General features: G+C 34.9%; 2 protein-coding genes across 2 annotated transcripts in view; both read right to left on the minus strand.

Annotated features, from left to right (window-relative positions):
• The window catches only part of LOC132714782 (uncharacterized), a 32,085-nt gene extending 16,983 nt beyond the window's left edge, over positions 1 to 15,102 (minus strand). The window contains exon 1 of the mRNA XM_060697704.1: positions 14,867 to 15,102. The gene's annotated coding sequence lies outside the window, so the exon portion shown is untranslated. The remainder of the gene's footprint in view (positions 1 to 14,866) is intronic.
• On the minus strand, positions 7,281 to 14,583 carry LOC132714783 (tubulin alpha-1A chain-like). The gene is made up of 5 exons (XM_060697705.1): positions 14,423 to 14,583; positions 12,187 to 12,409; positions 11,057 to 11,886; positions 10,605 to 10,768; positions 7,281 to 7,682 (listed from the first exon to the last, which is right to left on the minus strand). The coding sequence occupies exons 1-5, from the start codon at positions 14,423 to 14,425 to the stop codon at positions 7,547 to 7,549; spliced, it is 1,356 nt and encodes a 451-aa protein (XP_060553688.1). The 5' UTR covers positions 14,426 to 14,583; the 3' UTR covers positions 7,281 to 7,546.
• Positions 15,103 to 15,370: the final 268 nt, after the last annotated feature.

The raw sequence follows: 15,370 nt of genomic DNA on the forward strand, positions 1-15,370 counted from the left end.
TATTTCTCATCAATGAAATGATAAAATAAGAAGAAAAACAAGGGGTTTTAAATTTTTAAAAAATGTCATAGTAATTATGTAACCAACCCAATTTTTTCATATAACATAGAATTTTGGTTCGATGTACCCAGCAACCTAGATTTTGACCAAAGGGAATTTTAGTTTTAAGGTTTTCACAAAAGGGCCTAAAGTCCATTCAAAATCCATGTTAGGGTTATGGGGCTTGGAAAGTAACCATTAATTGTAATTCAACTAGAAATGTGTCGTCACGCCAGGGATGCCCCCGCATGCAGCCAAAATTTTTCAGATGTTACAATATTTTAATTCCAAAATTTTTTGCATAAAGATTTTTTTTCATTTTAAGTTCAAAGCCCTTAAAACTTAAATAATTCAATGTAAACACAAACCATTTTCATACCAAAGTTCAAGGCACTGAAACTATTCAGTGTTAATCTTTTTGTAAATTGCATATTGCATATTTGTAGGCAAAATAATGACTGCATAAACATTTCCACAAAATTATGAGTGCTGTAACTGAAAATTCAAAATTTTTCCAACATTCAAGAGAGATAACTTTGTCCAAAATCATTGAACACGACCAAATTTTTGACCTTGAACTGCTTATTCCTAAGATGTATCTAAATTTGTCAAATTTTGAGTTCAATGTGTACAACAATTTGGGAGATAATGAATGGAACTAAAATTTTTTTGATTTTTTTTCAAAGTTCAAGGGGGAATAACTCTGTTAGCTATCATCAAACCATGACCAAATTCGAACTTGACCAGTGTATACTTATGACATATCCATATATTAAATTTGAGTTTAATATGTACAACTATTGGGGAATGAACAGAAACTGAAAAATTTCATATTATTTTCAAAAGTGAAAGGGGCATAACTCTGCCAAAAATCATCAAAACCATGAACAAATTCGAATTTAAACCAGCATATTCTTTAACATATCCATATGTCAAATTTGCGTTGAATGTGTAATACCGTTTTGGAGAGATAATGAACGGAACTGATAATTTCATATTATTTTCAAAGTGAAAGGGGCATAACTCTGCAAAAATCGGCGAACCGTGACCAAATTCGAACTTGACCTGCACATTCCTTTGACATATCCATATGTCAAAGAGTTGAATGTTTAATACCGTTGGGAAGATAATGAACGGAAACTGAAAATTTCATTGAGGGGCATAACTCTGCCAAAAATCATTGGACCATGACCGAATTCGAACTTGACCTGTATTTTCTCATGATATATCCATATTTTGTGTGTGCAACCGTTGCTAAAATAATGAACAGAAATGATTGAATGAAGGAAAAGAGGAACAAGGAAATCCAGGGGTTTAAAACTATATGCCCCAAAATTTTATGGTAGGGGCATAAAAAGCATGAATCAAGTTTTCATGTTCATCATTATGAAAGATAAATCTTGCCAAGCAAAACTTAAAAAACCAAAAAAAAATTTTTTTTCGTTTCAAATTCACAAAAGGGGCCATAATTTCTCAAAAAATTGCTTGAATTATAGCCCTTAGATTGTGAACCTCCAATAATGATCCTGAAGAGATTGTTATAGTATCTTTTTTTCATGGAATAACATCAATAGTATGAAGGACTGGTGTGAAATTTAGAATTTTTTTAAGTTTTAAAAAGGAAAACATTTTAAGACGAGTTTAGGGTTGAATGATGAAGTGATTTTAAATTTAAGGGTTTTTTAAGGGGAAAAGTTCGAATTTTGGGGAAATAAAAGTTGCCCGCCAAAAATTTTTAAAACCAAAAATTTTTTTTAAGTTTTTAAAAAGGGTATAATTTGTCAAAAAACCCTGTTTGTTATGGGGTTTACAAGGAACCTTCCCTTTGGTCCCAAGAAATGCTTATGTTTTTATGTAAAAACTTTAAAATTTGTTTGTTTTTGGGGTTTTTAAAAATAATCGAAAAAGGTTTTAGGTCATACGTGAGTTCCCGTTTTTTTGGTGAAGGAAGAAACCCCAGGTGCCTTTTCCCTTGGGATTTTTTTTCAAGCACAAACCCACCTGAGTAAAAAGAGTTTCAGTAAGCTGGGTGGAAAAGTTTTCCCCACATGAAAGAAAATCCAAAGTCCCCGTCCCGGGAATTCAACCCAACAGTGAGGGGCAAGTTTGGGTTTTTAAGTCAACGACCTTAACCACTCGGCCACGGACACCCCCATTACTATCAGTCAAAAATTGCTTGATCATACCCAAAACAGCAGAACTTTTATGGTTTATGATAAATTTTTCCAAGGGGAATAATAAGAACCCAGCTGAAGCTGCCCGAGTAGGTTTTGGACAAAGAAAGTATACCTCTTGAAATGTCAGTCATGTCCATGACAAAGTTCAAAATGTAAAAATGAACAAAGGGCAATGACTCCAAAATTAAGCAAGGCAGAGTTTAATGTTCTTTTGCGCTTTGCACTTCTATTTAATGAGAATAAATCTACTTACAAATCTCTTATGGTTTCAGAGCTTTGTCTCGGACAAAAGTTTCGAAGTGAAAAAAAATTACAAATAGGGCAATAACTCCAAATTACGTAAGACAGAGTTATGGCTCTTTTGCATTGCATTTCTATTTGATGAGATCTATCTACCGATAAAGTTTCATGTTGATATCTCTTATAGTTTGAGAGTTATGTCCTGGACAAAGTTCAAATTGCAAAAATGAACAAAGGGCAATAACTACAAAATTAGGCATGGCAGAGTTATGGTTCTTTTGCATTGTACTTCTATTCAATGAGCTCTACCTACAAACTTTATGTTGATATCTCTTACAGTTTTACATGTAGTTATGTCCGGACAAAGTTCAGTGTACAAATGCACAAAGGGAATAATTCTAAAATAAGGCAAGACAGAGTTATGGTTCTTTAGCACTGCACATCCACCCAATGAGATCTATATACTGTGCATTTAGGATAACTATTTAGTGACATGGTGGTCAAGTCCACTATAACAGTGTAAAATAGTTATCATATTGTGTTTAATATCTTGAGTCAAGCAGACTTGCCATATAAATTAAAATATCGACAAATTTACCAGTTACTGTCGGCGTAATGCAGTAGGTATAGATGTCTGGTAAATTTTTAGTTACATATCAATGCAAGACAGCCGGGTTCGGTCCCAAAAAATTCTATATAATTATCAATCGAGTAAGAATATCTTTTTTTTCTTGTAAAGATTATTAGTGCTGTGTTATTTTCTATTAACTTCTCATTTCACTTTTGTTTTTAAATGTTGCTATATTAAGCAAGTTGGTGCAACCCGACACGGAATGCATGCATGTACATGAATTGTTTCAATTATAGTTAAGTTGGCACGAAAAACTTGTGCACTGCAAAAGTACTATGACTACTATAATGTATATTACACACTTACACAGGATAAAAATCATTATTTCCGGTATATCTAAATTATTCAATATTTTAACAAAACTGCCTTTATATTTCAATTCATTTGCATCTAATGTAAAAATAAAAAATATAGGGAAAGAAAAAAGAACAAGAGGGCCATGATGGCCCTGAGGTCGCTCACCTGTATATAGGCCCCAACCCCCCCCCCCCCCCCCCCAGCTATTTGGGTTTTTTCAAAGAAGATTTTTTAAGTTTTTGCTATACACATATAAAGAAAATCAATGACCCCGGGGCGGGGCCAATTTTGACCCCAGGTCTTTTATTTGAACAAACTTTGTAGACACTCACTAGAAGATGTTTCATGCTTAATATCTTAACTCTAGCTATTTGGGTTTTTTTCAAAGAAGATTTTTTAAGTTTTTGCTATACACATATAAGGAAAATCAATGACCCCCGGGGCGGTGCCAATTTTGACCCCAGGGCTTTTATTTGAACAAACATGTTAGACACCTATTAGAACATGTTTGATGCTAAATATCTTAGCCATAGCTCTTTGAGTTCTTTAAAAGAAGATTTTTTAAGTTTTTACTATATGCATATAGGGAAAAACATTGATCCCCCGGGGCGGGGCCAATTTTGACCCAAGGGGTTTTATTTGATCAAACTTGGTAGACACTTATTAGAACATGTTTCATGCTAAATATCTTAGCTTTAACTCTTTTGGTTCTTTAAAAGAAGATTTTTTAAGTTTTTACTATATGCATATAGGGAAAATCAATGACCCCCTGGGGTGGGGCCAATTTTGACCCCAGGGCTTTTATTTGAACAAACTTGGTAGACACCTATTAGAACATGTTTCATGCTCAATATCTTAGCCATAGCTCTTTTGGTTCTTTAAAAGAAGATTTTTTAAGTTTTTACTATATGCATATAGGGAAAATCAATGACCCCCCTGGGGCGGGGCCAATTTTGACCCCAGGGCTTTTATTTGAACAAACTTGGTAGACACCTATTAGAACATGTTTGATGCTAAATATCTTAGCCATAGCTCTTTGAGTTCTTTAAAAGAAGATTTTTTAAGTTTTTACTATATGCATATAGGGAAAATCAATGACCCCCGGGGCGGGGCCAATTTTGACCCCAGGGCTTTTATTTGAACAAACATGGTAGACACCCATTAGAACATGTTTCATGCTAAATATCTTAGCTGTAGCTCTTTTGGTTCCTTAAAAGAAGATTTTTTAAGTTTTTTCTATATGTATATAGGGAAAATCAATGACCCCCCGGGGCGGGTCAATTTTGACCCCAGGGCTTTTATTTGAACAAACTTGGTAGACACTCACTAGAAGATGTTTCATGCCAAATATCTAAGCTCTAGCTCTTATGGTTTTTTAAAAGAAGATATTTAAAGTTTTTTCTTTCGGTTGCCATGGCAACCAGAGTTCTGCATGGAATTAAATTCTTTGAACAATTTTTAAAGGTGACCACCAAAGGAACATTCATGTGAAGTTTGGATGAAATTGGCTTAGTGGTTTATGAGGAGATGTCATTTAAAGTAAAAGTTTACGGACTGACGCCGGACGGACGGACGCTGGACGAAAAGCGATCACAAAAGCTCACCCTGTCACTTTGTGACAGGTGAGCTAAAAAAAGGTTAGACAACTTGTGAGGCTCGAACTCATGATAACATTAAATTTGTATGGCATCCTATTGACTTAAACAACTTTGCCATGGAGACTTTTCAAAATTCTATTTCTTATCTTGAATCATGTTCACTTCTAAATACCCTGTCTTACCTATTCAGACAAAGCTTGTTAACTTTTGTGTTCACAAAACATGCAACGTCACTCTCACATTATCATAGTAGCACAGTACCTACAAAGTTTCATGTTGATATTCAAAGTGTAAAAAATAAACAAAGGGCCAATTCCAAAACTAAGCAAGGCAGAGTTACAGTTCTTGTGCAATGCACATTCGCTCAATGAGATCTACCTACAAAGTTTCATGTTGATACCTCTTGTTGTTTCAAAGTTATGCCCCGGACAAGAATAGCTGACGGACGGACAAAGCTGCAACTATATCCCTACCCTTCGAGGGGCATAAAAATTGCTCAATCGTACCTAAACTGAACTTGACCTCAATATCCTTATGATAAATCTGTACACGAAATAATTGGAATTTTTCAAATCAAAGGGGCATTACTCCATCAAAAATTGCTTGATCATACCCAAAGCAGAACTTGACCTAGATATTCTTTTTTTCAGTATGTGCCACCTCCGCTGAGAAAATGCAAATAATTGGAATTTTTCCAAGTCCAAGGGGAATTACTCCATCCAAAATTGCTTGATCATACCCAAAAACTGAACTAGACCTAGATATCCTTATGATAAATCTGTAAACAAAATTTCATTTCAGTATGTGCAACCTCTACGAAGAAAATGAACGGACCAAGTAATTTCAGAATTTCTCATCAGTTACTTTATACTATTTAGACCAAGATTGTATGCATTTATTCAGGAAATAACATTAGTCCAATAAGTGTTTAACAGCTATTGAAGATCTGTTTCCAGTTTTGATGCAATTGAATACACAAGTTATCTTAACAGTCACTTATCTCAAGGGCATTCAATTTATTTTCCTCAAAAGTTCAAACAAGATCAAGTGACCTAGTGCGAGGTCAATTTTGACTACAATTGAAACAATGTGGATGTTCCACTAGTGTAAGGTGCCATGTTCATTGGTCTATTAAGAGAAACTAAAAATAATAAATTCAAGGTCGTTATATATTCTTCCCTAATGCACTTCATTTCTCAGGAAGTTGTCAATTGTAAATACTGGAGATGTATTTATACAACTAATTTTACCAATGATAGTGGGCATTGCTCTAGATTTACTATCTGTTATGCCTCTTGTCCTGCAGATGACTATACATTTCCCAAGAACAAGCTTTTGAAACTGTCAAACTATCATTAAAGCAGAACTACAAATCACATAATCCAATGAAATTCCATTATCACAGAGCCTATTACCAAACTACTGATCTGTGTGGAGCATAAAGTGAGTTCAAGAACAATCAGTTTTATTTCCAGCCAAAATCTAAATATTCTGTTTATTTCTAAAGGATAAAGTGTAGAGTCCACTCATCCTAGTGAGGGATTCGTACATAAAATGTTTCCAACAAATCACAATTATCCGATTGTATAATCACACGGTTTCCCTTTCCATGAAAAAAAAAACTGAACGCACCACCCCTTAAACGTTTTGTTTCACTCACTGGAATGACAGGATTCTACACTTTATCTGATTAAAACAATCAAGTTTTAGAGGCATTAAGTCTCCTCAGTCTACAGTGATGGTTCTTTTTGCCTCATGCTTATCATAAAATGTCATGTGGAATAGGAACTGTGACAAATTCGGCTTGATCGATAGTTTCAAATAATTTTCTACTCGAGATATTTTGAAATAAAATTCCATGTTCAAAATGGGGAAAAAGCTGCATGCTTCTAGATGAGCTCAAGTATATCAAGAAGATTAAACTTGAGAAAAATATACAAAGAATTAAAGTAATAATTTACGTGTTGTGGGATTAATGACTAAATTTACAGTATTTATCACAATATTTCTACTGTGTTAGCAGTAAGGGTTATTTTTGCTGATTTTTACCTATTTTGGTAATTTACATGGATATAAAGTGCTGCTTGCAATAGTAAAGTATTTTCTTTGTTCACTTAACAATATTTCACTGTTAAATATATTTCTTTAATTTTCATGAAAATTGGCATGTCAGAATCTGAAGGCATGCTACTTTAACCTTAAAGATTTTTCTGAATGTTATCTTTAATGGCTATTGCACCTACACATCAATTTCAAAAGGCAGAATCTTTCCATGAACAAATAAAATAAAAAAAAAAGTTATTTCAGAATTTTTATTGGTCCACAAAGTAGATTCAGTACCACTGAAGTAGTAAAAAATCATGAAAACAAATCAGTACAAAAAGCACAAAAAGATGAACACCGATTTGGATTTAATATCACCAAGCTTACATGCTGTCATTGACTTAGCACTAAAATTGCACAGTTTATTGATTTTTTGTCACTTTGAAAGAAAGAAAGTAGCAACAAGGTAGAAATTTTGAGATTCAAGTATAGGATATTGAAAGTTCTGTTGGGACGATGTTTTAATATTCTTCGCCTTCTTCCTCTCCCTCGCCTTCAACTGAATCAACTCCGACTTCTTCGTAATCCTTTTCCAGGGCGGCAAGATCTTCACGAGCCTCAGAGAATTCTCCTTCCTCCATACCTTCTCCAACATACCTTAAATATAATTATTCAACATGTGTACAATAGTACCGAGCATATAAAGAACAAGATTGCATTTGAGAAAAATGCTATGCCACCGCATTTAATACAAACACTAAATAGTAGTGTAGGAACAGATTTTCTTTGTTTCTATACAATTTTGAAGATTGTCATAATGGCATAGATCCCTGACCTATCTAATTCTTATTATCAGATTAGTTAAATCTGTAGTTAACTCAATAAAAGATCAGAGTAGGAATATATCAATGCACTTGAGTCTAGTGAATTTGGTGTTGAAGGTCATATTTCACACAGCCTAAATTTCATGACTACATCAAAGGACAACATAGTAAGACACTTTGTCAAAATCTAGGTCAGCTGAAATCAAAGTTCACTTAACATCTTAATCTGTACACATGGTTCAAATTTCATAGCTGTACATCAAAGGACAAGAAAGTAGGTCACATCATCAAAATCTAGTTCACCTGATATCAAAGTTCAATTTTACAACTAAAACTGTGCACATGGTCAAAATTTCATTGCTGTACATCAAAGGACAAGAAAGTAGGTCACTGTCCCTTGGGCAAGGCAAAATTTTGGACCCAAGGGTTTAATTCAAAACAATCTTGATACAGGTCCACCAAACAACATTTCAAGTCAAATATCTAAGCTGTAGCTTTCTCCTATTCAGAAAAGATTTGTTTATATTTTCTGTTTTTTACTATGTGAACATAATGAGAATCACTGCCCCTGGGCAGGGCCAATTTTAACACTAGGGGCATAATTAAAACAACTTTAGTAGAGAACCCATAGAATATATTATAGAGCAAACATCAAAGCTCTATGCCTTGTACCTTCAGACAAAAATATTTCTTTTTTTTTTACTGTATGTACATAGTAAAAATCCATGACTCCTGGGGCTGGGGCCAATTTTGACCCCAGGGCTATAATGTGTACAATCTTGCTAGAGGTTCACTACATAATGTTTCATGCAAAATATCTTAACTTTAGCCTTTGTAAATTTAGAGAAGATGATTTTTTAAGTTTTTACTATATACATATCAGGAAAACCTATGCCCATGGGGCGGGTCTTATTTTGACACAAGAGGCAAAATTTGAACAACTTTGGTAGAGTACCTATAGATGATATCATTTAACAAATATTAAAGCTCTAAGCCTTGTACCTTCAGACTAAGATTTTTTTATTTTTACTATATGTATATATTGAAAATCAAATGACCCGGGGCAGGGGCAAATTTGACCCCAGGGCTATAATTTGAACAATCTTGCTAGAAGTTCACTTCACAATGTTTCATGCAAAATATCTAACCTCTAGCATTTGCTAGAAGAAATTATTTTACTATAAAGTTTTTACTATATACATATAAGGAAAAACCAATGACCCCCGGGCAGGGCCGATTTTGACCCCAGGGCTATAATTTGAACAATCTGAGTAGAGGTCTACCAGACAATGCCTTATGCAAAATATCTAAGCTCACAGCCTTTTGGGTCTTTACAAGAAGGTATTTTAAGTTTTACTTTATGTACATATAGTGAAAAATCAATGACCCCCGGGGCTGGGCCGATTTTGACCCCAGGGCTATAATTTGAACAATCTTGGTAAGGGTCTATCAGACAATGCCTTTATGCAAAATATCTAAGCTCTAGGCCTTTTGGGTCTTTTACAAGAAGTTATTTTAAGTTTTTACTATATGTACATATAGTGAAAATCAATGACCCCCGGGGCGGGGGCCGATTTTGACCCCAGGGTTAAAATTTGATTAATCTTGGTAGAGGTCTACCAGACAATGCCTTATGCAAAATATCTAAGCTCTAGGCCTTTTGGGTCTTTACAAGAAGGTATTTTAAGTTTTTACTATATGTACATATAGTGAAAATCAATGACCCCCGGGGCGGGGCCGATTTTGACCCCAGGGTTATAATTTGAACAATCTCGGTAGAGGTCTACCAGACAATGCCTTATGCAAAATATCTAAGCTCTAGGCCTTTTGGGTCTTTACAAGAAGATTTTTTAAATTTATTCTTATAATTCCTTTTGGTTGCCATGGCAACCAGATTTCTGCATGGAATGAAATTCTTTGAACAACTTTGGAAGCCCTTCACCCAAGGATCAATCCTGCCAAGTTTGGTTGAAATTGGACAAGTGGTTTTTCACAAGAAGTTTTTTTAAGTTCACTATATAATCTATATAACACACACACACACACACACACACAAACAAACACACACACAGGTGAATTGCTATATGCCACCGTTGGCATCGCAGATGCTGCGGTGGCATAAAAAGACACGGAGCCAGGCTCCAATTATACTATTTCTGATGAATGAAATATCTACATTTTGATAGTGACATGTCAATAAGGAAATGGCATCTTGACAAAAGTTTGGTTAATTATTTTCTCCACATTTCTTTAGAATGTACAGAGATCATAATCTTGTACATGATTGTTTAACTTTACTAGCAACAAATAATTTATATAGATTTATATATAAATCTAAAAATGCCGACAAGAAATGTTACAAACTCATCAACAATAGAAAGGAAATGCATAATGGAAGGAGTTGGATTCTGTAGAATTGCTGATTTTTCACCTTCAGATAATAGTTAATACTAGAATTTGTGCTGAATTATTTTGGCAAGAAATGTTTATTATGAAAATAGTGAAACTTTATAAAGTTTCTTTATAATCATTATAAAGAAACTTTATAAAGTTTCACTATTTTCATAATAAACATTTCTTGCCAAAATAATTCAGCACAAATTCTAGTATTATCTGAAGGTGAAAAATCAGCAATTCTACAGAATCCAACTCCTTCCATTATGCATTTCCTTTCTATTGTTGATGAGTTTGTAACATTTCTTGTCGGCATTTTTAGATTTTTATTAGACCCATGTGTTAACATATTCAGACTTACCAGTGGACAAAGGCTCTCTTGGCATACATCAGATCAAACTTGTGGTCAAGACGAGCCCAAGCCTCGGCAATGGCAGTGGTGTTGCTCAACATGCACACGGCACGCTGTACCTTGGCAAGATCACCACCTGGTACAACAGTTGGTGGCTGGTAGTTGATGCCAACCTGAAATACATCAATAAAGATAACTACAGGGTTCAAAGGAAATTATCCTCAATATGTACATTTACCATAAAATTTAAAAGCTAAAAATTTGAGTTTGGGAAAAAAAAATGTACAAAAATAATATAATGATTATGAATAAAAGCAAATAAAATCTTGGGATTACTAATTAAAGCACTAAATAATTATAGAATTCACCATTAAATTAGATGCATGATCAGTTATACTTGTTAAAAGGTAAGTTATCTTTAAATGTTTGATTGTATCTGAAACCAGATTTTTAAATGTTACCTTAAAGCCAGTTGGACACCAGTCGACGAACTGGATGGTTCTCTTGGTCTTGATGGTTGCAATAGCGGCATTGACATCCTTGGGGACAACATCACCACGGTACAACATGCAGCAGGCCATATACTTGCCGTGACGTGGGTCACATTTCACCATCTGGTTGGCTGGCTCGAAACAGGCATTGGTAATTTCAGCAACAGTAAGCTGCTCATGGTAGGCCTTTTCAGCAGAGATGACAGGTGCGTAAGTAGCAAGAGGGAAATGGATACGTGGGTATGGTACCAAGTTAGTCTGGAACTCGGTCAAGTCAACATTGAGGGCACCATCAAATCTTAGAGAGGCAGTGATGGAGGAGACGATCTGACCAATCAATCTGTTCAAGTTGGTGTATGTTGGTCTTTCAATGTCCAAGTTACGTCTGCAGATGTCATAAATAGCCTCATTGTCTACCATGAAGGCGCAGTCGGAGTGTTCCAATGTGGTATGGGTGGTCAGGATGGAGTTGTATGGTTCGACAACTGCGGTTGCTACCTGTGGGGCTGGATAGATGGAGAATTCCAGCTTGGATTTCTTTCCGTAGTCAACAGATAGACGTTCCATAAGGAGGGATGTGAATCCGGATCCGGTACCACCACCGAAGGAGTGGAAGATGAGGAATCCCTGGAGACCGGTACACTGGTCAGCCAACTTACGAATTCTGTCGAGGACAAGGTCAACAATTTCTTTACCAATGGTGTAGTGACCACGAGCATAGTTGTTGGCAGCATCTTCCTTGCCAGTGATCAGCTGTTCAGGGTGGAACAATTGTCGGTAGGTACCAGTTCGAACCTCATCTGGAAAGGTATTCATTATAAATTTATAAAATTAACCTATATAAGTAGCCATGAACTAAAACCTAAATCCATAGCAAATCATATCAAAATGTGGTACATTTGTTTTATAATTTTCAGATACAATAAAACCTTACATTAAAACATCATTTATCATATTAGATTAGTTACTTTATATTGCATTTTATATAATATTAATCAAATTTCTATATATAAAAAAATGCACAAGTTAATCAGCTTAAAGGCATCAAACCTAATGCCCTTTGAAATGTCAAACAATAAACTCTATACACTGATACATACCAACTACAGTGGGCTCCAAATCAACAAAGACAGCTCTGGGCACATGCTTTCCTGCACCAGTCTCGCTAAAGAAGGTGTTGAAGGAATCATCACCACCTCCAATGGTCTTGTCACTGGGCATCTGACCATCAGGCTGGATACCGTGCTCGAGACAGTACAATTCCCAGCAGGCATTGCCCATCTGGACTCCGGCTTGACCAACATGGATAGAGATACATTCACGCTGAAAAAAGACAATCAAATCATTTAATTCAAGCTAAACTTTTAAGGGCTGTAACTGAAACTTCATGGAAATGTCAGCGACTTGTATTTTGCTATCATGTTGATGATTTCTGCATTGAACCGTTTCAATATGGCATAACAGACTTCCAGTTACTGGAGAGAAAAAGAAGGCACACTCAATCAATAATTATAGTTGATGACTATCAATGAAAAAAGCATAGGAACTCGAGAACGGGACCGCAGATTGCGGCGTATATTTTCGATCTTGTAACGGTTTTTAAATACGTTTCTGCTACATCTAAATATCTTTTAGTATTATCCGAGTGTATGGACTCAAAAAATATATTATCAATTGAACCCAATCTGGTCTCTTTTTAAAATTGGTCAAATTTTACGGTATTTATAAAAAAAAAAGACAAGGAGTGACATCCGCCATTTGCCGCAACGTTTTTCGGCATGATATTTTCCCCTTTGGCTACAATTGATTACTATTTTTTTCAAGAATTTTAGGTTCCCGTTATTTTTGGTCAACTCATTCAGTATCGGTCCGGATATAACGTTAACGTTTATTGTTTGTACACGTGTTTGACATGTATAGGCGGCATTATAACGGGCGTATTTGTTGTATTTGATTTTTTAAAATGGAGAAAAACAGACACTTTAGTTTAATATGTCCAACTGATTTTGTCTAACTGAAAAAAGGAATATTTTAAACATGATCCATAGATAAATATTTTAGGCACTCATCTCGTATTCATTACTAGAAAAATTAAAACAAAAATCCAAGCATATCAAGGGGGGTAACTTACGCCGAACGTTGCGGCAAATGCGGATGTCCAACTCCTTTTCTTTTTCAATATACCGTATATTTTTGGAACTTGATTTTTAAATTAACAGATTATTTTAATTGAGATTAGATAATTAATGACCAACCCGCTCGGCATAATATGAAAAGATATTCAAAGGCTCGGACAATCAATTATGTAAAGCCGATACGGATTCGGATTTAATGCGCCGCAAGATGCGGTCCTGTTCCAGAGTTCCTATGGAAAAAAGCTCAAATAAAATCTTAGAAAAAAAATAAAATGAAACAATTCAGGCATTTATTAGTTTCCAAAAATTTTTTGTGGGATGAAAAATTTTTGGGAAAGGATGAATTTAGGACAAAGGGCAAAATTTAAATTGGAAAATTTAAAAAAAAGGTTAAAGAACCCAAAAAAGAAAATCAAAACTAATTTTTTGAAACCCTTTCTCAGGAAATATATTATTCATCAGCTGCTATTGGGTTTAGGGGCCCCATGCCCGACCCAAATGTTCATTAAATCGTGTACCCCATGCTTCATGCAAAGTTTCTGAGAATCCTGGCCAGAAACCGAGACTGTTAAATATTGATTATTGCTAAATAATAAAACTGGATGCTCTGGAATAATCTTAAACTGGCAAGCATTAGTCATGAAAATATTTCCATGTAAAGACTAAAGAAAAAAGATAGAAACCTTCACATGTCATCTTTTTCAAGCAATCTTTAAATCATTTTTGGTGAAGTTCAGTGAAAAGAATGGCAGGCGGTCAACTGGTCCTGCACCAATTTAAAATATATTTTCAAATATTAATGGTCAGATTGGTAAAGAAAACCAATGGACATGGCCCGTTTGTCTTTTTAAAAGACAAATAATGATATGCGAATATTCTTTTGTTCAGTTGACATGCCACGCCCATCAATTAAATATCAATTAACGGATAAAGACTGAACAAGAAAACACGTTCAGTAATCCCATCAATTTATTTAACTTATTAAGAAATAGTTTGAAGAAGTATATGCCTAAATTGATGCGCAGATAAACTCAATAAAGGAAATAACTAAACCACGTGTTGGATGACAAAGGATAAAATTATGAGAACATGGCGGAAAATTCTTTCAACTTCCCCCACCACTGTATCTAAATTAAATCACCTGTAAAGAACAAATTTTAAAAGTAAATGAAGTTAAATTAAAAAAAAAAACTTGACTCACCATTTTGAAGGTTGTTTTCTATTTTTCTCCCACGAAAATCTACAAACACAGATACTCCTCAGTCGACTTGATGTGTCTGGATGAGCAATCTGTGCTGTTTCCGCCCTTTCGCCGGTATTTATACTCACAATTTAGCCGCCTGCATAAATAATTAACGACTCTTGCCATCGATTGGCTAGCATCCTTACGTCTGTTTCTAAATAAAGATTCACATTTTAAATTCATTGGTTAAAGGCAAAGCGAAAGTTCATTTGGCGTAGCGTAACTAAATTTCAACGGTCAGACTATACTACGCAGTTATGAGTGATTTTAAGAAAGATAACTCTTTTAACCACAGCCGTTTTGAACGCGCTGTCTGCTACACACAATTGACCGATTATTGGCAATAACTCACTATATATAGAATTTCACACTCAGAAATCTTGACAATGCACTGTAACATACCAGACCTATTCTGCAACAGTAACCCTGGCTCCAATCTAGACGGTACTAGTATATTTCTGGTAAAATCTCTTTCATACGTTATAAGCAATCGCAACTTTTGGCTTTTTCCCTAGTCATTTCGGCCCAAAAAGTTTCGGTCCTTCACTAAATCGGCCCATTTTGAATCAGTTCAAATAAATATACTAAAACTACTTTAGTGTCCAACTTTATTTGTCATCCAATGAAAACGCTGTATTCCGTTCATAGTCGACTTCTATTGTTTTTTTGTTGTTTTTGTTGTTTTTTATTTTGTTTTGTTTTTTGTTCTACACTGATTCCATGTCAAAATTTGAAAAGCTTTTTTGACAAAAAAAACACAACACTTTAAACAACCCACTGAGCTAGTACACGACCCGATCATTTCCCCGATTATCTCCCTTCCACTATGTTAGATATCGACAAATCCTTTGTAAAATCCTTAATTCTGTCCGATAATATGGTTCTATAACCGGTTACAAAGTACAA

The sequence above is a fragment of the Ruditapes philippinarum genome, unplaced genomic scaffold (assembly GCF_026571515.1).
Source record: "Ruditapes philippinarum isolate M1 unplaced genomic scaffold, ASM2657151v2 ctg626_1_1_1_1, whole genome shotgun sequence".
NCBI lineage: Eukaryota > Metazoa > Mollusca > Bivalvia > Venerida > Veneridae > Ruditapes > Ruditapes philippinarum.

Excerpts from the sequence above, each read along its gene's own strand:
- LOC132714783 (XM_060697705.1), bottom strand. Across the intron at positions 10,769-11,056 it reads GGTGTCCAACTGGCTTTAAG|GTTGGCATCAACTACCAGCC; the intron begins GTAACATTTAAA and ends GATGTATTTCAG. Across the intron at positions 7,683-10,604 it reads AAGAGAGCCTTTGTCCACTG|GTATGTTGGAGAAGGTATGG; the intron begins GTAAGTCTGAAT and ends ATTATATTTAAG.